At 42.9% G+C, this 24,434-nt stretch overlaps 1 protein-coding gene across 14 annotated transcripts in view; it reads right to left on the bottom strand.

Annotated features, from left to right (window-relative positions):
* Positions 1 to 670: 670 nt before the first annotated feature.
* The window catches only part of LOC309590208 (C-type lectin domain family 2 member B-like), a 34,062-nt gene continuing 10,298 nt past the window's right edge, over positions 671 to 24,434 (bottom strand). For 2 of the 14 annotated variants that reach the window (XR_014228113.1, XR_014228119.1), the window contains 5 exons: positions 15,933 to 16,103; positions 15,499 to 15,839; positions 13,587 to 13,683; positions 7,994 to 8,074; positions 3,709 to 5,612 (listed from right to left, as the gene is read on the bottom strand). Coding sequence is in view for 1 of the 14 variants with exons in the window: in XM_082311252.1 (XP_082167378.1) it covers positions 22,013 to 22,232 (220 nt within the window). In the remaining 13 variants the exon portion in view is untranslated. The other 12 variants (XR_014228114.1, XR_014228120.1, XR_014228116.1 and 9 more) reach the window with 11 other exon arrangements.

Below are 24,434 nucleotides of genomic sequence, written 5' to 3' on the forward strand. Positions count from 1 at the left end.
TTGTGTCAAAACCACATTTGGAAACATTAGAGGAGACCATCTCCCTCCTCCCACCCCCTGAGGAGTACAGTAACATACAAGACAGTGCATGCTTTATTTGCAAAGGAGGATCATCTCAAACTTGCACCCCCAGATGTAGGACTAGCTTACTGCAATTAGATTAGGAAAAAGGGAAAAAAAAATCAGTGGACTGTTGAAGGACGTGTACACCCACAGAACTGGTCCCTAGCTTGTCCTCTGTAAAAAAAGGGAAGCTCATCTGAATGGACCAGAACGGTAACACTGTGATGATACAGCTCAGAAAATGTCCTCTGAGTTCAGGGCCAGCCCAGACCTCAGGGGTCAGAGGTAGTTTTCTGTTCAGTACAGACAGAGAGTGACTTAGATTCAGCAGAACCATCAAGAAGCAATGTAGAGCTTGGGCATCAACAGCCTGGTCATGCTAACAACTAACGACAATATTGCAGATGCTGAATTTGCTGCTTTGGGAATGCAGACAAGACATTCTTGGCAGCTTTGAAAAAAAAGGGTTCTAGGTGAAATCTCTCCCCTGAAATATCAATGAACTTCGTAATGTGCTAAGGTTACCTTGTGTTTGTATCAGAAAAGTCGTAAGGAAAACCATCAGTACCACCACCTTTCCCAGTGTTATTGCTGTCTTGAATGAAGCCCCCATGGCAGGCAGAGAGTAGAGAGGAAGAGCTCTGGATGTATTTGAAGAAAGTCTTCCTCCCTAATGAACCTTACTGTAGCAAAAAAAAAAAAAAAGACATTTCAGAATAAACTACTCAAGTCTCCTACCTGACAGGAAGGTTGCCTGTATGGACTGGAGACTCCAGCTATGCAGATTGGTGGTTAGCCGATCTAATTCAAGGACAGTGGGCTACAGTATATCCTGTCATTTAGGAGGAGCTGTGTGAGTTTTACCATTGCAAGGCACTTGAAGTCCAAGAAGTGATGGAGTCTTTGGCTTATTGATGAACAGCAACACATCTCCAGCACGTGCACACCAAATACCCAGTTGCAGGCAAGCAAGTCCTATGAAAAGGTACAAAATGAACCAATACAGCTCACAGAAGTTCCTCCACATTCACGGCTTAGGGCCTAACCAGATCCTTGGTCTCCCAAGCATTTCCACTGGAAGACCTGCTGGGATGCACCATGGCTCCCTTGCTGCCCAAGCAGCCAAGGGGGGATGCACAGCTGTCTCCTGTCTTCTGCCCACATGAAGGGAGGACACAACTGAGATCGGATATCCCACCTTGAAGTTCTCCTACCTGTAAAGATGGCTTTGCTCTGGGATGATTTCCTACACAGGCAGGTAGAGAGCTTTTTCTAACCAACTTCTCACACTGGTGACTTGATGCCAGGTATTTACCAGGACAGCATTTCTGTTGCTTTCCACATAAGTAGACTTTGTTACCATTTCTCTCAGAAATTGATGCAATGGCAAGAATTGCTAGGCAGAGCCTGAATATTGAGTGTTCTTCTGGCTCAGAATTTGGTTATCTAGGGAAGAAGGTGTGCAGGGTTGAAAAGATGAACGATAGTACCTCCTTCTGCAGATGAGCTCCTGTCCCTCCTATTCCCACACTGCAGCCTTTAAAAAGAGTGTGCTGAATTTCCAAAGAAAATGGTTTGAAGTTACCCCTAGTTTAGGATTTTAGTTGTTCTTTTTACATTTTTATATCTACCTTCATAAAGGTCCTAAAATGTTTTCTCTAGCCTGTGCAATTTAATCAAGGCAATCCTTTTAATGGCTAGTTTGCATTCTTTTAATTATCTCCCTCAGTTTTTACCCATGCATTACTGTGTCCACGAATAAAAGGGATGGTGCTTATCAGCAAGGGCTGAGAGAATGGCTGAAAGGCCAGCGGGGGGGGGGGGGAAAGGCCAAGCCAGAACAGCAGGAATGTGTGTCACCCATAGCTCTGGGATGTGCCTGCAGCCAGAGGGAGAGAAAATGCAATAAATACATGGAATTGGGGAAGCTGTAGGGAAAAGGAAAGGGACAGAAACAAAGGAGAGAGACAACTCCCTAGTGCCAGATTTACAGTCACATATGATTTCTTAGATGTCATGTGTAATATGTATAATGTCATATACATAACCAATGACCCAGCAACCTTGTTTTAACAATTCAGTAACAGATAGGCCATTTTCCTTTCAAACTGTGTCTAAGAAGGATTTGGCCTTTATGTTTGAGAGAAGGAGAATGTGAGCATGAAACAGATGCAAGGAGAGAGTTGTTTGCCCATGTCCTTAGCATTGTTAGGATGATAAACCATTGCAAGCTGTCCCTGAGAGCAACCAGGCTGACGAAGCACAGAGCTGATCAGCTGGTGCAGCTCTACAGGCCAAGAAGTAACTAGAGCCCAGCAGGGATCTGCAAGAACTTGCTGCACACCTGCCCATCCATCATCCATAGCTTTCTGTCTGCCAAGAGTCATCAGCCGGGAAATACTTCCCGTCAACATTTCAGAGATGCTGAATAGATCATAAACATGGACAAACTTCCCCAAAATCAGTGATCACAATTATATTCTCTGCTTGCGGAGCATGAAGCTCAGATTGAAGTTGTTAAACTTTCCTTAAATGCTATAGTGCATTGCCAAAACCACAGGCCAGTGTGCCAAATTCTCAGTAAACAGAAAAAACAGTAATTTCAGTTTTAGTAAATAACTTCTCATTTTAACCAGAGTACTTTCCCTCCTTCAGAGTTACTGGGTAGTATATGCATGCTTCTTATCCAGGTGTCTACACAATGCAAATGGTTGCCTTTCAGATGCTAGGACCTGCCACTGAATTTGCCAGAGATCTGCCTGCAGCAATTGGAGACCTGGTTATCTGAGTGAGTCCCTGTCAGGCTTATAATCAGTGATGATTTCTAAATGGTCCTGAAATGCCTTTCTCTTTGCTGTGTTTGCATACGCAGCATCTGGGTGGATGTGCCGTCAGCTCCTTGTTCTGAAATGAAGACTTTCTACTTGGTAGGGCCTGTATGCCAGGAACTAACGAGCACTGCTGCAGCACGTCCCTTTTCAATAACCTGCTATTACTGAACAAGTTATATATGCAAAACCACATCACTTTAGCTCTTAAAGACTGTGGAATTTTTCTTGCTTCTAAAGAAAGCTGGAGCTAATTAATTTGGACTGGCAATTTCAGGTAGTTGCAGGGGTTATCTGAGAGTTTGATGTGAAAGACAACTATCTTAAGAATCTTCCAGGTAAAATCAGATCAGGTTAGTGAATGACAACAATGTGCAGATCCATTTCAGGTCAAAATGTCACCTGCCACCTCTTCTTTAATTATCTCTGTTTTTTAAATGTTTCTTTCTCCACTGGCATTTGAAGACGTGGATTTATCCCAGAGCACCTGGCAAACAAAAGGATGATCTCAAGAAAAATGTAACCATTTTCTTCTATTATTCCTTTGGTGCTCTGCTCTGTTGGGCAGGGATCATGTCTTTAGACCATACTTACCACAGAAGCATCCTGCTTCGTGACAACAGCTCAGAGGTGTTACAGTCATACAAATATTAAATCTTGTTTTTCTCCTCGTCTGACTAATGTAAGAACAAAACACCAGCATGTCAAGTGCTTTACTGAATCTCTTTATTGGTTTCTGGTGCATAAACTGTAAAAACGTGGTACATTATCAACAGCAACAACATGGCTTAAGTACAGAGAAGCTTAGATACACGGAACAATTCTAGAAATAATTGCTATACAGACACCTCCTACAAATCATTGCAAATCATTGATATCAGCCTGCCCCAAAGGAGTTATAACTGATGAGAACTGGAAATAATATAAAAACAGACAGCAAAATAATAATTATAAACAAATGCATTTGAACCTGAGGTGGCTTAGTTCCAGTGGAGGACTGATTTAACTGAAGCTACAGCATTTGGGAAAAAAGAACAACAAAACAAACAAATAGAAAATTAGTTACTACCACAAGACAGAAACAACGTATTTTTATCTCTGTGAGATACTCTTCTGGACAAGTAGATCAGAATAATTTTATTCAAGCCAATGGGGGGATAGACTGAGACGTCTCTACTAAACAAACATAGTTTCTTGCACCTTCCATACCCATTTCACACAAATCCCACTAAAGGCTGTCAGGAGAAGAAAAATCACATCCAAACCTGGGCTTCATAAAAAAGTTCACTGCAACCTTTCACATACCCTGTTTTATCCATGAATTTTTGTACTTGCACATATGGAATCAAAAAGCTTATCTATATTGCAAATTATTGCAAAATCAAGTCAGGTGTGAATTAAAAGTGATGTCTCAAACGGGTCCACCTGGTCATGGGTGTTGTCTGGACAAGACCCAAATCCAACTTTTGAAGCAGCAGCCTGAGCCCATGCCTTGGTACACACACTGATATAATTGGATGGTTGCTGGTATTACAGGATTAAGTAAATTCCAAATAAAAGTAATAATATATGTTTTGTCCATATATGGACAGGTTAGAGGTTTAATGGAGGTCCTGGAAGACATAACTGAAGACTGATCAGACTGATGGCAGTCACCTTCTTTCATAAAGGTCTCTTTAGAGGAAATAATGTAAAAGTAAACATGCATTACGTCTTGTTTTGTTGAAGAAGCAGACCCTTCCTGTGCCGAATTATCTGAGAATAAAAGACACAAAAGCTAATAGAAGTAGAGTATCTTATTGACGTTCAGCCTGCTGTGAGTGTCCTGTGAGTAAAGAGAGGGCACCCGTATGCCATGAGGACCATGGCAAGACGTGCCTTGCCTCGGGATGGAGGGGTGGTAGCGCACGTATGACTAGTGAGCTGCTCAGTGACACGGGCACTGGTTCTGGCACAGGATGGGGCATGGTGTCTTCAGCATGGCCAGTGATGGCCTCCAGGGAGAGCGACCCAGAGCAGTGATTAAACACGCTTTGTAGCTCTACAAGAAGCACTAGGTGTGGATGGGAAGATTTTCTCTGGAAGGCTGTTCACTGCTATTCCTAGTCCGAATCAGACAACTGTTTTCCTGGTTTCCTTCAAATCCCAGACCGAACAACACAGCTTGCCTGTCTCCTGTCAGTTCACCAGGACACTGTCAATCCTGGCCCAGATAGTGGTTATGGGAATCACATCCACCTGCACCCAGCCGTGTGCTTGTTTCATGTCATGGCAAGCTTGTGGGGTTATTGCACTCCACAGCTGGGAGACACCTATGATTAAGTGATGAATTTTCTTAGAGGAAAAGCAGCAGAGTCCAATACTTGCTCTGGCAGGTGGTTCTGACAAAGCTGCTGGGTATTCAGACGTGCTCCATTAAGTGCGGTATGCATCAGTAGCAGGGTGACTGTGAATTGCTAGCTGGTTGAATTTGTGATGGCGACTTTAGCATTTGGTTTGGGATGCTTCCTTGCACCTCCTCCGAGAAATGCAAACGTATTGATTGTATGAAAATACAAACATGGCTAAAAATGGCTTACCCTGTGTCAGCAGGACGGCAGGGTCCGCCTCAGACATGCTGACATTTCACTGCCAAGAGGATGACAGTGATGAGCAGAATCACTGCAGTGAAGTACAGGGCAACAGCAACGTAACACCAGGGCGAGTTCTGCAAGCAGGTCGCTGCCAAAGGGACAAGGGAGAGGGGTCTCACCACAGGCAGAAGCAAGTCAACTTTTGTTCTGAGTTATGGGAGTATGCAAAATCATCTTAGCTAGGCCTTCAGCAGCAATGTGTTGCTATGTGTGCTATAGATCTAGCAGCTGTGGAAAGTGAACAGCAAATTTATGAGGATATCCTCGGTGTGCTGCTGATGCAACTGAAAACATTCTGGGTTTGGTTTTTTTTTTTTTCAGCTACATGTACCTGTAGAAATCAAATCTTGTTTTGGAAATTCTTTCCTTATCCAAAAATCAAATGCTTGAAAACTGGAAAGCTGTGGGTCCTAGGATTTTAGTTATGAATTGAAAATAAAATCTTTATATATTTATATAAGTTTTTATATATATATAAACCTGTATATATGTATGTTTATATTTGAAATCATATTTTCAGGGTCAGTCCCAGTCACCTTTTCCTGGCCAGTCCCAGTTTTTGTCATCATAGGTGTTGAGAAGATGCCTAAAAGTGTGACCTCTCACCCTCTGTGGCAGCGCACAGCTTTGCCAACACTGCTGTGTCAACACTTTGCCATGCAGTTTGCCTGCAACGCCTGCACAGTGCTGCCAGTGCTTCCCGCTCTGAAATACACCCTGCCTTTCCCTTGGAGAATGGCTTGCAATGATCATGCTATCGTGGGTTATTTTTCGGAGGTTATAGGATTGAAGACCCACAAGGAAGTTCACAAACAGGATTTAAAAAAAGCTTTTATAGGTAATTTGAAATTCTAGAGACTCTTTTTCCAGATTGTCATCCTTCTTAAGCACAACAAAGAAACACATGTTTAACTGGTTGTTAAATCCCTGCTTTCATCATTTTCTGCTCCAGCTGCAACCCTGTCCAGGATCAATGTGTTCTGTTGATCCCCATTCCTTAACACTTTCCAGGCTGATCTGTATGGTAAACCCTCAGACCACACACCCCCCTTCTAAACCAGAATTAGAACACCCGACTTCTGTGGTTTTAAAGAGGTTTCAGTGAAGAATGTGAAGGGACAGAGCTCACCTATAGCATTTATCCATGTGTTTAGCATATATGGATTTTGATATTCCTCGAACAAAATTCTGAAAACCTGGAAATATGGACAGTGTAGGCAGAATCAGAGAAAGGAAGGGAGGAAGCGAGGACTGGGATATAAAAAGGCAGCCAACAAACAGATGGGCCGATGGCAAAACATCAAAACTGCATTACTGACAATACTTTTCGTGCTGCAGTCCAATCCCGGTTTCACTGGCATAAAATCAGAGGACATTTAAATGAAGCCAGTAAATTGGTTTTGCCTTTATAACAGCAGGACTGAGATCTCCACTTGGCCCACTATCTTGTCTGCCCGACTGCCACTTTTAATCAGAAGGACCATCTGAAGCTTTCAGTTTCTTTTTTTCCTTGTGGTAAGGCCAAATTAACCCACCAATGAAAACACTTGTTCTCACTTAGCATTTTCTGCAGCTAACACTTTTTTCTATAAATATCTATCTTAACTGTTTTTATGCATTGCATGAATGCAATATTTTCTTTCCTTCTCTTCTTTGTATTATTTCACTTAGCAAAACAAAGTTTACTTTCAAGGCTGGCTACAGTTTGAGAAAAGTTTAATGTATCTTAAAATTTTCTCTTAAGAAAAGATAGACACCAGTTATCTGAACTTGCCTGAGAATTGTTCAAAATCTAATTTTTGCTCCTTAGCTATCACTTTCTAAAAATACCTCAGTTTCTGTGCTTTAAATACTATTGCTGACCTGTTCGTTCGCCCTAAATGCATTTGGAAATGAAAAACAATACATGGAAATGGTTGCTAAAAAGAACAGAAGAGGTTGCGAGTGTCTCCACTGCAGAATAAATGTTAACCACATGTTGAAGCAGCCAGGGGCTATGCTATACAGAAGCAGCCTATTTGCTTCAGAGATGGTTGCACTGAGGAGCGTGGATACAAATCCATCTGCACCCCTTTGCTCCCAGGTGCAATCCATACTGGCAGCACAGACATAAGCCAGCGGCTTGCTAGACTGAGCCCCAGAGGCAAGAGACACGGACGCCGTGAATGCTCACAGGCTTAGCTGGGGCTGAGGGACAAAAAGTTTCACCTAACGCAACCCTGGGGGCCGGTGACTCTACCTGCTAACTTTGAAAACGCTGTCACCAGCAGCCTTCAGGCACCTCCAGGGAAAACCAGCAGATGGGAAAGGTTTTGAAGGTCTTTTAATTTGCCTAGATCATATCAATATCTCTTTGAGCACCTAGCCCTAAGCAACTTCTCCACTATACGTAAATATGTAATTATGATGGCATACAAAGAGGATAAAACATAATGAGAAAATGTGAAGTGTCCTGCAGTACTGCAGTACCTGTATGTGTGATCTTGGGTGTGCTGTCAGGTCTGTCAGGTCTCCATTTCACGTTCACCTCAGCGTATGTGGTTGGATCACCTGTAGAGACAAAAAGTGTTTGAATTAGAGAACCTGCCCAAGGCCAGCCCTTGCCATTCTCATTGCATCCAGCACCCTGCAGCACCAGACCTTCTCTGAGAAAATGGAAAGAGCAAGAATATGCAAGAGAGGTTGTTTTCTTTTTTTTTTCTGATAAGACTTGCATGCCGCTAAATGAATGTGCCAAAAAGAAATTACTAGAAGAGTTCATGCAAATAATTATCATGCTGTGCAGTTTTCCAAATAAATAAAAAAAAACATTATTCAGTTATTGAATTTTAGAAAATTGAAAAAACCCCTCTAGGTGACTGTAGGTTATCACACACTGAACTACTCTATTATTAATTCTATTTTTTTCTTATTATCCCATATCTTATACACACATGTACACATTCTGTCCATCTTTAAGCAGAAGTTAATCAATGGAAACTTTTTTGGCTAAATTAATTTTTTTCTATTTACTTCTCAATAAACTTTTTCTTCTTGATGAATTCAGATCTTGTACACGGGTATGAAGCATGCCTGTTTTCTACTGTTTTTTTCTTTCACAAAGAGGAGCACAGTTCCTATGGGAACAAAGCTAAGCTCTATTACATGTGCATAGAGCAGAGACAAGCTGTTTTTCAATCACTTATGAATTAAACATAATTTTTAACAATTCAAAGTAAATCACCAAAGGTAAAACATTATGCAAAATACAAACATACTATTTTCATTTCATCCACAGATTTTTCTTCCTCAAGTGCATTCTTCCAAGTATTTAAATGAGGTTTTAACTAAAGATCGGTAAGCACCACAGCAAACAGATCACAGATTTTCAGTACAAACCATTAATTCAACTTCCTCTGCAAAAAGGGGAAAGGAAAGCCTGTCTGCAGTTAATTCTCAGCCAGAATAGTCCAAAAGCAGCTTCCCCCCCCCTCGCCCCCCGCGTTGTTAATCACAGAAGACAGAAACTTGGGGAGAGAAGACTTAAAAATAGGCTTATCTGAATCTTTATTGCCTTGCTAACTTACGACCATTCTCATTTGCTAGCCGAGGAGGCCCTCTCCTCCCTTACATCAGTGCCCTGGACAGATGCTTTCCATGACTAAGAACCATTTGCAGGGGAAGCTTTCCATATTCAATGCAGAACATGGCACGACTGCTCAAAATGCATCAGCCTTCATCTCTGCTGAGTCGAGATACCCATTCCTCCGGGCTTGGAAATCCCCATTTCACAAATAAAGGCAACGGAGCAGGTCTTTCTCTAGCTGTGAACATTTATGCTGTTCGTTGTAATGAGGTCTAGAAACCACAGGGAACAACTGATCTTCCTCCAGTCACTGCTTTCTTCTCTGTTTCTTCTGAGTGTTACTTGCCATGCTCCTTCCTGACTTTTTTCCCATTTGTCAGCTGCTCATCAGAATAAAGATCTTCCCAGACCATCCTTGTTCTCAGATACCTGGGTTTAGAATTTATTTTGCAAAAAAATCTCCTCTATCCTTACACTTGATCTGACTGCCTTTACACACGTCAGGAAGAAGTCTTTGTCAGATGCTCGTATCTCAGAGCATGCACCCATTACCTCCGAAAACTACCTAGGATCTCCAGACTGCTTGGAGATATTGGCCTACATAAATTGTACCAGACTAAGACATTGAAAGAACTGCCTTGAGACAAAGCACATTCAGGCAAAATAAACTATGGCTTTTCTATTACTGGGAGACATGCCTTCCAAGGGCAAAAGGATTGCCTCTTGCTATGCACGGAGCCTGTGGCAAGCACTCCAGCACTTTCTATAGCACTGTCTCACATTAGGCTTTCAAACGTGACATGGCAGAGATCAGTGCACATACCGGGGGCTGCTGGAAATCTCCGCATTCTGTATCTGGTGGTCAGTCAGTAGAAAACCCTCATATGCCCCGGTAACCACTAGCATGGTTGTGACACTCATGGTTGCAACCATTAAAAAAATGTTTTCACCATGTGTTACAGGATTTTTACAACCAATCGAGACCATAAAAACTGTTGTCAGGGTGGGTTTCCCCAAAGGCGTGGGATTGCCTGGCAAACTGCACGTTCCCTGCCTTCCCAGCCTCAATCGGAGGGAATTCCCATCTGCTGCACTATGAGGAGCGCTCAGTCACCTGGGTGGATTCGCAAACAGTAATGCAAGCTGGGCTGGAAAAGGAATGGGCAACAGGATTTTCAGCAGCAGCCATTCATTTTCCCAAGTAAGCGTGTGGTTTGCTGAGATTGCTTTGCTTTAACACCGAGAGCTAAGCGTTGCTTTCCTTATCTTTGGAGGCCTTGCCTACATTTGTCTGTTATTATGTATGGATGCTTACACTGGCCATCTGCATAACAGAAGAGATCTGTTTCACTATCGCTGTAAAAGCAGCGTCATCCTTTGGCTATTTAGTTCAGTGGCCAGTGTAATGTAAAGCTCAAGGAAGGCAAAGATGATGTTTAAGTGCCTGACCTTTGTTATGTAGTCAAGCTGCATCGTGTAGGCAGTGCTTTCAAATTCATATACTTAAAGGTACGCCCAGAAGACATCTCACTGCCCAGAGGGTCTCTACAGGACTAGTGGCCCAAGTCAGCAATATTGTACAATCAGAAAAGCTCATGGGGAAGAAGTGTGAGTAGGAAGATGACTGCAGGTGTAATAAGGTGGGGAACTGCCCTATGACACAGTTTCTCCTCCGTCTTGCGATATTAAATCCGCAGATGAACTGTCAGAGTAGGAGGGAGAGGGAAAGCGGCGAGTGATGGGACATGCCTGACTGACCCCAGCAGCTTTCAGTAGGTGTGGCAGCGGAAGGAAGGAAGGAAGAAGCTGTATTTTTATATCAACTGCAACACACTGCCTTGTAGGTTGCCTGTTTTGCATGTTTTGCCTCATTTCCCAGGAGCTACTTACATCAAATTTGCTTGCTGATAGTGTATGAAATAAGATGTTTTTTTTCTTAAGATAGAAACCAGATTTTTCTCTGAAGTGCCAGGGGGAAGATGAGCAAATGCAAACTTCAGCAGTGCAAAATGTAGGACAAGCCCAGGAACACGGACCATTTGCTCTACCCACCACGTGCAAAACACAAGGAAGCAGTGCAGGCGAGGAGGGGGGCCGGAGAGGAGAAGCGGGGTGCGGACGAGCCAGGGGACGGGCATAGTGGCCATGGGGAAGCAGACCAAATTTACAGCTATGTAATCAGATAAGGCAGCACAAACTTTGAAGTCTGTAACTCAAAAAATGCTCAGAGGCAGGGCAGTATGAAACCCCTTTTCTTTGCTGGCCTAGGCTATTATTCCTGTCTCACAGAAGCAACTTTGGCCTTTTCCAAGTTTTGCTGTATCAATCATCTAATGTAAAATATGCATGGAGTAAGGCACCAACTGCTTCCTTTGAGCTTTTTCAGGCAGGTGGGTCATAGCTAACTCAACTGCTCTGAATTCACTGTAGCGTGGCAAATACCAAGCCAAGAAAAGCAACCTCCTAAGGGTGCCAGAGCTGCTGAGATCTGCCTTAGACATACAAGAAATGTGGAATCTAAACCATTTTTAGTACCAAGCGTTATCAAATCCCTGTTGTGTTGAACACAGCGTCTTTCTCGTGCAGCAGCCGAGGAGTCAGGGCAGTTAACAACGCTTGGCAGAAGATGAGGACCACAGTTTCCTGCACTCGTGCTCTCAACTGTGAAAGCAATGGAGCACATGTAGAAATCGAAGATAGAGATTGTAGGAATGTATAATGGAAATTTATATATATAAGAACACACAAAAAAAATATTAGTTATATAGATAGGTGGTTTTTCACTATATCTTGCTAGGACACACTGACAATATTAATAGGTGGCAAATTCAAGATTCATTTAAAGTATTTCTTCATGCAGGATATTAGAATCAGCCTGTAGAAGTCATTGTTTTAGGATGTTATTAAAGTAAAGCATTTATTAGGACACCAAAAGGGATGCAAGATTCACAGAAGTGACAAGAATATTGGTATTACAATTGAAAAGATTTTTCGAGAAGATTTTTCAAAAAGATTATGACAGCGTAAACAGCATGCCATCATACTCTAAAGCACAAGAAAAAACATTTTGCCTGAAATTTGGTTACTTAATGAGCCTCATAATTGGCCATCAAAAATTTTTAGGCACTGTCTTTCCAAGAACCTCATACTGGCAACTTTCAGAAGTATGTTATTGGGTTAGAGGGCTCTCAGGATAACTCAGAACAGCAATTTCTAAGCATAATTCACCGAAGTGTATTAAAAGCTGTGTGAAAGCACTTAAAACTATAAAATATAACTGGAAATCTAAAGGATAGTCTCAAGTGAGGAAACAAAAAAAAAATTAGGTGGAACAGACTTTTATACTCTCAAATTTTGAAACATTTTGTACGGATGGTTGTACTGGGCATGTGTGTGCATCTCCAATAAATACTTATGGGGTAGTTCTACACTGGGATATCAAAGATTGTCCTGGCAATGCAGCTCTTCTGCAGTGAACTGGTCACACAATCTAAGGGGAAAACTGAGTTAACACATGAAAAACAAAGACATCATACCCTTAGAGATGCTTTTAGTACTGTGTCCCAAGGAGTGAATCTACAAAACTTATTTTTATAGAATAAATGTTGCTTTGCTAGCATATTCAGGACACATTTTCCTTTCATACTGTGACCTCTGAATGTTACAATTTTAAATAAATTTTCCATGCTTGATTGTCTTATAACTAGCAAAGATCTATTTTTGATGAGAATCTAAAAAATATAACTTGATACTTTTGTTTTAAAATCATGAATTATTTCCTACTAATATCCATTAATGGCTATCTTTTGAACTTTATTTCTTGAAAATGAATTTTTAAAGTAATAAAGTTTTATAGTTGAAGACATCAGTAGGTCATACACAAATTGTAGGACTAACAGTTTTCAAAATTATAGAAACCTCTGTTGATTCTTGACTTGTATTTTTCTCAACATCGAACTTTTAGAAGAGCAAGAATGAGACAGAGACAGAGAGAGAGAGAGAGAGAGAGAAAGAAAGAAAAGAAAGAAAGAAAAGATAAGGTAATCAGACCTATCATTTTGCAATTTAAAAATACTTCTGGTGTCTAAGTTAAAATATAAAATGTAAATGTACTGCAGGAGAGAGAAGTCCATTCAGTGTCATCAGTGCAGTGTAAGTACCAATGAGTTTCCAATAATCCCTATTAATATCTTCAATGTCTGATCATTAATGTGTTTCAGAAACAGCACATTTCAGCCATGCTACTGAAATCCAGAATGGGATTTTAAAGGTCATTCTTTACTTTTGCTAGAATTCAGTATTACTTCTATTAATAAACATGAATTTGCCAAGCAAATAGATATATAATAAACAGAGGTGGATATTAATAGTTATAAAAACACTTTCAACATGACTTCAGCTTCTTATGAATGCTTTGATTTAAGAAGGAATGAAAGTTTTAAGAACATGTCACTGAGCAAAGGAAAAGTACGTAATATTAAGATGACCGTTTTTTACCTGTATCTGAAGTTTGTGAAGTAAAATGCACTCTTTCCTTGGGTGATACCTCTGCATAAACCACCTCACTTGCCATTTTTAAAAGATGCTTTCAGATCTGCAATCAAAATGGACTCATTCAAGAAGTAGTACCCCGTATTACATCCTTTCTGGCCTCCCCCCCCATCACACCACATTAGGTCAAAAGAAATGTTTAGATGTCTGTAAAGCGGAAGGAAACTAGATACTTCTTTTTTTTTCAAATGTAAATTCTCACCTTGTAGCTTTCAATAAACAGTTCTTAATTCTTAGCCCCTTCTGTTGGTGTATGTTCTATTAAAAACAGTATAGCTGCAACTTTTATCAACTTGCTCAAAATTGTGACCTTCAGTCCACACATAATTTTCATTTGGAACCTGAGCTGGCAACCTGCTGAGTATGTACATATCCTCCACAAACCAACTGGACACTAAAACATATTTCAACAGAAAACTCAGATCTTGATTATTAGATTGCTTTGGTTTGTGATTATTAGATCACTGCCTCCTAAACTTCATTAGTTTAGGGTTGAAACCAGAAAGCAATGATGAGGAAAGGAATGGAGGGAATATCTGACATTGCTGAAACATCTCATTTCAAGACTTCTGAGATAATTTTTTTCTGTATTTTTAATTATTTTTTAAATTATTTCATACTGCATAAAAGTAATTTTTTTAAAGTTGGATTTGAAACAAAATGTTGCTATTAGGCCAACTTTCTTTTTTCTTCAGATTTTCCTCCACACAGAAATTTCTAAATTTTTTGGTTTTGTGGTAACTTAAAATGATGCCAAACCTTTGAATTCTCTCCCAGAGGAATTTCTGCTCTTTAGCCAGCTCTAGACCACATGCTAATCCTCACATCCCAGGGGCATTATTAAGCTCAGAATTAAACCAGGACTGAGTCTGACCTGTGACTGCTCTGCGTGTTGGTCATCGAATGTTCTCATTAAAGGCAGACAACGTGCTGCTTTTTTTTTTCCTCTAGTAGAGGTGTTGAAGATGAAGTCAATGTAGTTATCATAGTGGTAAGTCAAGAAGTGCAATATTTTGCCCTCTTGGGACCAACCATGGAAGTAAGATGAACAACATTTTGGCTTTTTCAGTTTAAATCATTAAACTCTTTCGAGAATAGGCTGGCACAATCCTGGTGACTAAAAGGCTCTGTATAATTCCCTCTTCTGCCAGGGAAAGGCTTGAGGTGAGATGTGTGCTGCTGTCTGTCTTATCTGCTAAGGCCAAGCTCTTTATGCAGCCTGCCAAACCGTATACTTTGAACAGAAAAAAAGGAAAGGTTAAGGCAAAGTGTATTGATTTTTTTTATTCTACTCCAGTGATTTAGACTAAATATACTAGAGGACTTGCTGAAAACTGTCAAGTTCAAACTGGAAAAACAATGATAGTCATAGAGACGATTTCCCAGAAAGAGAAAAAAAGAAGAAGAAAAAAAAAAAAAGGAAGGCAGAAAAATAGCCATTTCAGAGACAAAAAGAAGAAACTGAACATCCCTAGATGAGATGTATGTATGCTATGGAGCCAGCATAACAACAGCACTGGGACATAATGTAACTAATTTTTGTTTGAAGGATCTTTAGGAAACTGTTGTACATGTGCCTCAATAAATATATATACATTTAATACATGTAATTTAAACACATATTCCTATTTAACGCCACGGTAACACAGACTAAGTTTTCAACCTCTTTATTAACAGTGCCAGAGAACGAGTCCTTGCCCCCAGGGCCGGGCCTCCAGCTGCCTGCTGGCACCGTAGGCACGCCTACACCATTCAAGGACAACCGCTCTCCAGGCACCATGAGTTACGCACGCTGTATAATAGTTGGTATAACTGTATCGCACAGGCCTCTCCAGCACGTACCACGCTAACAACTCACCTGTGCCGTGCACAGACACCGCTGTGCCACCATGCTCCTTATCTGGGTGCCGTGCACTGTGCAGCACCACAAGCTCAGGTCAGCACTCGTCAAATACATGACCTCTGCTTTTGCTCAAGCTATGTAATAGCACATCATTGCCTAGGACTGTTGTGACATTTGGTTCATGTAACAGGATGATTGCAGGTGAGTTTGCATTTGATGTCATGCCATCCTTGAGCAGTCTGTAGGGAATGGAAGAATTTGCTTGCTAAGGGCATTTTTAGTAGCTCTGGCCCATCGTGAGCAGCTTGGTTCATGTTCATGATTCGGGACAGTCTTCCTCGGTAGAGAGGAGGTTTCTGGCAAGGGAGATAAGCATCATCAGGTTGGCCTGCATTATTTTACACATCTGGGATGACAAGCGGTAGAGAGGTCACACTCAAAGCACATACCTTGGAGCCAGGTCCTGCCCTTCAGCAACAGCTCAGGACACTGCAGGAACAGAGGACATAACTCTCCCTGGTGCCTCCTTCGCCTAGTCTGTCCTGTCGGGAGATGTTCAGGGACCGTTCCTCTGACCTTTCAGGATAAGATGCCAGGACCCTGGAGGTACCTATTTCTCTCTACTGTTTGGAAAGTAAGAGTAAGTAAACAGCTTAGATTTAGACACCCACTCTTAAGCACCTAAATGAGCAAGCAGAAGATCTCAGGATTAAAGCATTTCTGGCCAAAGGAACATAGGATCATAGAATCATAGGATAGTTTGAGTTAGAAGGGACCTTAAAGATCATCTAGTTCCTACGCCCTTACGGTTCCAACATCCTTCCTTTTTTAGTTCCAACATCCTCCCCTCCCCTTAGCAGGCAGGTGATGATTCAGTTGAAAAAGACATTTGCTGCCTGACTTTGCAGCCAAGATGTTCTGAGGCAGATTCTTTATTTCAGCAAAATAACACGAGGAAGGGATTTGTATTGCCACTTAGGCACTAAACTGTGCCCTTGGCACCAGCGATGCAAAGCTAGACTGGCTTTACTAGCATCACTCTGGATTTATTTACTATAGAGTCCAAGGCCTTTGAAGACACTTGGGGAAAGGAGAAAAGGGGCTCTGGAGGCATGGAAGTCAGTGACGTTTAATCACTGTTTTCCATCCTGCTTATTACTAGTTGCACAGAACTGACAAAACTATTTTGTCAGTGGATTTGGGGAGAGCATGTAAAAATGTACCTATCACTAGAAGGGTATTTCAAGGTTTTGGAAGAGGTCTTTTGCTCTTTTACATTAATCCTTTGCATTTTAATAAGGCTGCATTAAACAAAAGAGTCACTAGATGTCTCTACTGGACCATAAAATATATCAGAAATTATATTCCATTTAAACTGAAGAAAATTTTTATATGTTCATGTAGCCTTTTTTAAAAGTATGAATTGCATAAAATAACTTGTCAGAGATAACTAGAGTGTGAAGGAGAAAGAAGCCTGGAAGATAAAAAAGGAGTGGATGAGATGAGTATTGGCTACAAATTCCAGAAGCACAGAAGACTTAGCAGTAAGCTTTTCCTAGCCAAGACCAACACAGTAAAGTATTGTAGAGATACTGGGATATAACTGCACCCCTTTAAACCAACCCTGATGGGGGGACAGGAGTGTGAGGGAAATGGGGAGCCAGTATTGTGGACAACTGTGCAATAGCCATACCCTATGATTAGTGATGATGGTAGCAGAGATGGAGGAGGGTGTCAAAGACCGCAGTGCATATCTCAAGATCTTTGGCTAAACAGACCATGAAGGTTGTGTGGGGTCATAGGACTTCAGTGGGGCACAGCAAGCAGCATGCTGGCAAAGCTCAGAGGGAAGAGATATCTAGCTCCAAGCAGCTATCTCCCAAGGGCAGCAACTACCCATCCACCTGAGACTGACCTGTTTGATTTCTTGAGTTTCTGCATCTAAGCCTGCTCTGTCCCAGGACCTGAAGCTCCGCTATAACTCCTAGTTAAAGGAAATCCCCTGGTTTAGGCAAAAAGAAACAGCTTTTTTTCCCCCCTGAAATAGATAATAACGGGTTGTTGTTCCTGCATTGGGACAGAGTACGAACTGTACAGTCTATGGAAATCCTTTCTCAACCTTTCCTTTTCACAATTTTTTAAATTATTTTTTCATGGTTTTGAACTCTTCACTATGCAGAATAAATTCATATGATTTATATCCAAAACAAGTACATAGCTTATTTATATAAATCTCCACGGATGTAAGCCACTTTAAGTTTTCAAATTTTGAGCATAAGCTGAAGAGCTGACTAGAGCTGAACAAGCAAAATAACAGCCACCGAGAATAACATAAAATAGTCTATTTTTTTTCCTTTTTTTCTTTTAAGCAATCTGTGTGAAGTGGCAGATGCAAACTTAATATGCCTGAGAAATAAATCCTGTATTTTCAGGAGGGTGGAGGCCCTGCCGTATCATAATTAGCCACCATTTCTGTTAAGAATTATATGTTTTCCTAGAAAGGGAATAGGGAAATACTTTTATCATTGCTTCTGACCAATATATCTCTTAATAATGCATTCAAAAGTACTGGAAAGTTTTTTACTATTATTTATTAGACTGTCCGCAACTTGATTTTTGTCTCACACACGTATTTAGTGAAAAGACTAAGAGCAAGTACAATGCTGTGCTGCAATACATTCGGGTAAAATTCATTCTTTTCATAATAATCAGAGGCAAGGGAAGTGTAAATGCATGGGCCTTTCTCTGTTTAGTTCTCTACCAGCTCCTGTTGATTTTTAGTAAGCGCAACAACAACCTGGGTGCAGAGAGCATGTTTTGAGTGGATTCCCAGTCTGTTTGGGAGACTAGAGACACCATACTGTTTCCTTCTGTAGTTATCAGGAGAAAGCTTCAGGCAAGACTGCCTGTGGCAACCTTATTTCAAACATTTTAAGATCTTCCTAAGTCTGAGTAAAGCAGTCTGCATGTATAGCACAGTGTATATCATAAATGACACTAATGGCAAGGACATGACACTGGGTTGAAATGAATAATCAGCTGCCTTCTGCCAAAATTAAGACAGTATTTTATACACAATGTTTAAAAAAGCCTTGATTTTAAAGGTTTTACGATGCATTAAAAAAGCTCAGAACTGTTGTGAAATACCAGTAGAAGCAGTAGTACTCCAGGCAAAATTCCTAGGAAAATATATTAATGAAATTTTGAATAGACAAACTGAAAGCTCTCATATTGTTGTGTTATTCTTGCAGTAAATGTCATAGCAGTTTCTTTCTTCTTCTTCTTCTTCCATGCTCCCTTAGTTTGGATATGGGATTAAAAAGGCAAACTGTTGAATTCTGATCCGTCCCTTGCTCAGCTCACCTAAACCATCATTTGCAAGCTTGGATAACTTATTTTTGATTCCATAATTTTGAGTGAGTATTATTTACATATTAAGGAATTAAAAGAGATTAAAAACTGTAATTCTACAATGAATAAAGCCCCCTATTTTTTGAGGGGTTGCTGTCCTTCTGTTTCAATCAAATAAAGCGTGAATGGCTCCAATAGCTTAACAGAAAGCACGTAGATATAGGTATTCCATAAATGCTAGGAAACACCAAAAGTGAATTTGCTGAGAAAGACAGCTACTCCTACCTTCCCCTGTACTTTCCTTCCTTTGCTAATGCTGGCTGATTTCCTGTGGTATCTGGAAAAGCCTGTACAAGAGTTAAAGACAATGAACCAGCTGAGCAACCACTTTCCTCCCTCTGTCCTCCACTCTGAGGCCTGCCCTGGATGTGGCATCCTTGGTCTGACCAAGTCCTTTGGGGAGCTGTCGTGGTTTAACCCCAGCCAGCAACTAAGCACCACGCAGCCGCTCGCTCACTCCGCACCAGTGGGATGGGGGAGAGAATCAGAAGGGTAAAAGGGAGAAAACTCGTGGGTTGAGATAAGAACAGTTTAATAACTAAAGTAAAATAAAAATAGAACAGTAGTAATAATAATAATAACAATAATAATAATAATAACAAGTAATAATAGTACAATAGTAATACAAAGCAAACGATACACTCTGCAATTGCTCACCACCCTCCGACAGATGCCCAGCCCGTCCCCCAAGCAGCGATCGTTGCCCCCTCCCCCGGCCAACTCCCCCAGTTTCTATACTGAGCATGACGCCATACGGTATGGCATAGCCCCTTGGCCAGTCTGGGTCAGCTGTCCTGGCTGTGCCCCCTCCCAGCTTCTTGTGCACCCGGCAGAGCACGGGCAGTTGAAAAGTCCTTTACCACTGTGAGCGCCACTTAGCAACTACTTAGCAAGAACAAAACGTCAGTGTATCCTCGACATTGTTCTCATCCTAAACCCAAAACACAGCCCCATACCAGCTACCAAGAAGAAAATTAACTCTATCCCAGCTGAAACCAGGACAGGAGCCCAAGTCATGGAGGGAGGGGAAACTTCATCTGACTGAATCACACATTTATTCTGCTTCAGTTGTTCAAGATGACACAGCAAATTTGCCTTTCTGCACTAGTACATCATCTCACCTCCTGAGGAGGGAGCCAAGGCCACAGCAAGGGATGTAGCACGTGCTGTGCAAACTATAGCCGGTGATCGACATCCAGATTTCAGCCAAGCAAATGCACACTGTGCAACCTTGTTCAGCTGCGCAAGGGCACCTGAACCACATGAAGGCACTGTCAAGATCCATATATATCACTTTGTGGCCAGGGCAGTGCAGTATGGAGACAGGAGAGGGAATACGGTCCCCGTACTGATCTGCCCAAGACCAACTGGAGGGGCAGAGCTTCTCTTCTCCAAGTTTACTCCCATGGATTAATTGCTCAATACTTTGGAGGTTTCAACTCAACCAGGGTAGCCGCTGCGGACATCTCATGGATGAGTGGTCTCAAAGATATTTGCAAAATCAAAGATATTTGCAAATAGTGATTTTAATAGAAATTTATAAAAGTGTGATTTAACAAAGTTCGATGGCAAGGTTCACTTACTTAGTAAACAAATATTGAGAAAGAGAAAGAAAGAGAAAATTGAGTTAGAAGAAAATACAAGGGGGAAAAAAGGGGCCGTCCTGTTGAGTCACGAGGTTCAGAACAGACCCCCTTGCTTTCTGAACTCCTTCTCAGAGAGGAGCCTAGGTGTGGCTGGATCCAATCGTAGTCTCAGACTTGGTCAATGGTTTATGTCTAAGGACTATATATGTCTAGCAGCAGTTTAAGGTTTGTTCACAGTTAGATTCACAGTTTGATTCACAGAGAATCACAGGAATTTAGCAATAACTAATCATTGGTTAATTTAGCATCTACAAGGTGATTAAGTAGGGTTTACTACAATATTTGTGTCGATACACACACACACACAATAGACCTGGTAATTTGTCGCAAATTTAGTGAAATACACACAATATGCATATACAAAGGTACCTAGTGAAAAATTCTCCTTGAGTTCAGTGAAGTACTCACATCAAATGATTATCTCAATGGGCGAAGGTTGAGTCTCAAGGAGTGAAAGGTGACGGAGATCAGCCCAGGTCCTGTTGCCAGGCCTCTGTATGCAAACTTAAAAGTTTGCAGCTCTGAGAGGCGTCCCACTCAGGGGGAGATACTGGCGCAGCCCGCCGCGGTCTGGGAGAGCTCAAAGGGTCTCACTTGGTACTGCTGTTTATAGGGTCGCAAGATGATTGACTTTAGGCATCAGTAAATTTTCATCCTGTCGTCACAATCGGGTCAGTAATTACTGGAGCTCTCAAAAATTCCAGTGATGCTGGTACAGATCCGTCTGTACTTATCCGCCCAAGTTACAACCCAGATAAAATATGTTCCAAGGCTGTCAGGAGGCAGCTGATTATTCCTGGTACGGTCAGTGCTACTCCCACATCAGCCATGCAAGAGTTTCTGATATGGTCAAGGGATGTTTAACCACTAAATGTGTTTCACAAAGGCCAAGTCTTGACAGGAGTTACTAAGATTGCAAAACAGTCCAGTGCAGGGGGGATGCACCACCACAGGACAGAGTATCCACCAATCCACAGCACCTCCAGCTGTGAATTGCCTGATGCTGGGCTGAGTGGCCATAGGCAGCTGGAGGGACCACTAAGGGTCACTGGTTGCCCGAGGCAATTATTGGCTACTTGCCTTTTCACAGTGAAAGGTGAGCATACATGGGACGCTACCTTGGCAGCTGTGTCACGAGTTCAGCCCAGACTTCTTAAAGGTCACCCTGCACATCCACCATGCCTGAAGTACAAACCTTTCTCCATCTCCATCCGGGAACCCAATAAAGAGCCTGGTGGGGCCCTTGAGCCAAAAAAAACCCGGCAGCTCTCGCAAGCCAGGCAGACGGGGGCTTGGGTGTTGCTGGGGCAACTGCGGGAGGTTTAAACGCCCCTAGGGAGCGCGAGTGACCACCACGGGCAAATAAGTCAGGCGTGGCGCGGCAGAAAGGGCGTGGTGCGGCAGAAAGGGCGTGGCGCGGCAGTTCGCGCAGGCAGGGCGCGCAGGCAGCTGGCGAGCTCTACTTGTGGTCTTCACCCTCCTGGAAGAGACGTAGCCGTGGTTTCCGCTTGGGCAAGAGCCGTCGCCAGAAAGGATGTGGCGACGCAGACGGAGCTCCGGCTAAAGCATGCAGCCACCCAGGTCTCTGGCTGCAGGCAGTGCCAGAGCCCTGCTCCGGTGACGGAGGGCAGCCAAGACAGCATCCGTGTGAGGTGCAAGCAGGTGGAGGATCTGCTCAGCACGATGGCAGAGCTGAAAGAAAAAGTAGAAAGATTGAGGAGTATCAGGGAGTGTGGGAGGGAGACAGACTGGTGGAGCCACTCCCTACCATCCCTGAGACGAGCACGCCAGATGGAAGCATCAAGAGAAGGAGAGGCTCCCCTACCCTCTTACCGAAGAAACGGAGGGGAATGGACACAGATCTCTGCTCGGCACAGCAGGCGAATGCTCTCCCGGCCTGCCTCGCCCTCCCAGGTGCCCTTACACAACAGGTATGAGGCTCTGGAACTTGAGGGCCAGGGGGATGAAGATGTGGACAGTGATCCATCCAAGAGGTTGACTAGGTGGAATGAGTCAGCCCCAAGCATTACAATGGCCATGGGTAACAAAAAAAGAAGGGTAGTTGTCACAAGCAACTCCCTTCTGAGGGGAACAGAGGGCCCGATATGCCGACCGAACCCATCCCATAGGGATGTCTGCTGCCTCCCTGGGGCCCGGGTCAGAGATGTTACCAGGAAGCTCCCATGGCTGGTAAAAGCGTCCAATTATTATCCACTGTTGGTTGTTCAGGTTGACAGTGATGAGGTAGCTGATAGAGGCACAAAGATGATCAAAAGGGATTTCACAGAACTGGGGCGATTATTTGAAGGATCAGGAGCGCAGGTGGTGTTTTCCTCCATTCTGTCAGTAGGCGGGAGGCATACGGAAAGGAACAGGAAGACCCATCTCATCAACACGTGGCTCAGAGACTGGTGCCAGAGGTGGAATTAGGGGTTTTTCAATCATGGGGCAGTTTACATGGCACCAGGCTTGCTGGAGACAGACGGCGTTCACCTGTCTCAAAGGGGGAAAAGGATTCTGGCTCAGGAGCTAGCAGGCCTCATTGAGAGAGCTTTAAACTAGATGCAAAGGGGGAAGGGGATAAAACCAGGCTTGCTAGGGATGAGCCTAGGGGTGGCATGCCTGTGTTGGAGAACAGATCTGTAGCCCAACTGAAGTGCATTTACACCAATGCACGCAGCATGGGCAATAAACAGGAGGAGCTGGAAGCCACTGTGCGGCAGGAAAACTATGACGTGGTCGCCATCACGGAAACATGGTGGGATGACTCACACAACTGGAGTGCTGCAATGGATGGCTACAAGCTCTTTAGAAGGGACAGGCTAGGAAGGAGAGGTGGTGGGGTAGCTCTATATGTTAGAAAGTGTTTTGATTGTACAGAGCTCAGCGAAGGTAATGATAGGGTTGAGTGCTTATGGGTAAAGGTCAGGGGGAAGGCTAACAAGGCAGATATCCTGGTGGGAGTCTGTTACAGACCACCCAACCAGGATGAGGAAACAGATGAAGTATTCTACAAGCAGCTGGCTGAAGTCTCACAATCTCTAGCCCTTGTTCTCGTGGGAGACTTCAACTTACCAGATATCTGCTGGAAATACAACACAGCAGAGAAGAAGCAGTCTCAGAGGTTCCTGGAGTGTGTGGGAGGTAACTGCCTGACGCAGCTGGTAAGTGAGCCAACCAGGGGAGGTGCCCCACTGGAACTGCTGCTTATGAACAGAGAAGGCCTGGTGGGCGATGTGGTGGTTGGAGACTGTCTTGGGCTCAGCAACCACGACATGTCAGAGTTTTCAATTTTAGGAGAAGTAAGGAAGGAGATCAGCAAAACCGCTACCCTGAACTTTAGAAGGCCAGACTTTGGATTGCTCAGGAGTCTGGTTAACAGAGTCCCTTGGGAGGCAGTCCTGAAGGGCAAAGGAGTCCAGGAACGCTGGATGTTATTCAAGAAGGAAGTCTCAAAGGCACAGGAGCAGGCCGTCCCCATGTGCCGAAAGAGGAGCAGGCGGGGGAGAAGACCGGCCTGGCTGAACAGAGAGCTTTGGCTGGAACTCAGGAAAGAAAGGAGAGCCTACCACCTTTGGGAGAAGGGGCAGGCAACTCAGGAGGACTACAAGGATGTTGTGAGGTTATGCAGGGAGAAAATTAGAAAGGCAAAGGCCCAGCTAGAACTTAAACTGGCCACTGCAGTGAAGGATAACAAAAAATGTTTTTACAAATATGTCAGCGACAAAAGGAGGGCCAAGGAGAATCTCCATCCTTTGTTGGATGCGGAGGGAAACATTGCCACAAAGGATGAGGAGAAGGCAGAGGTACTTAATGCCTTCTTTGCCTCAGTCTTTAATAGTCAGACTGGTCATCCTTGGAGTTTTCGGGCCCCTGAGCTGAGAGATGGAGATA

Source organism: Platalea leucorodia (assembly GCF_965183815.1).
Source record: "Platalea leucorodia genome assembly, chromosome: 4".
Classification (NCBI taxonomy): domain Eukaryota; kingdom Metazoa; phylum Chordata; class Aves; order Pelecaniformes; family Threskiornithidae; genus Platalea; species Platalea leucorodia.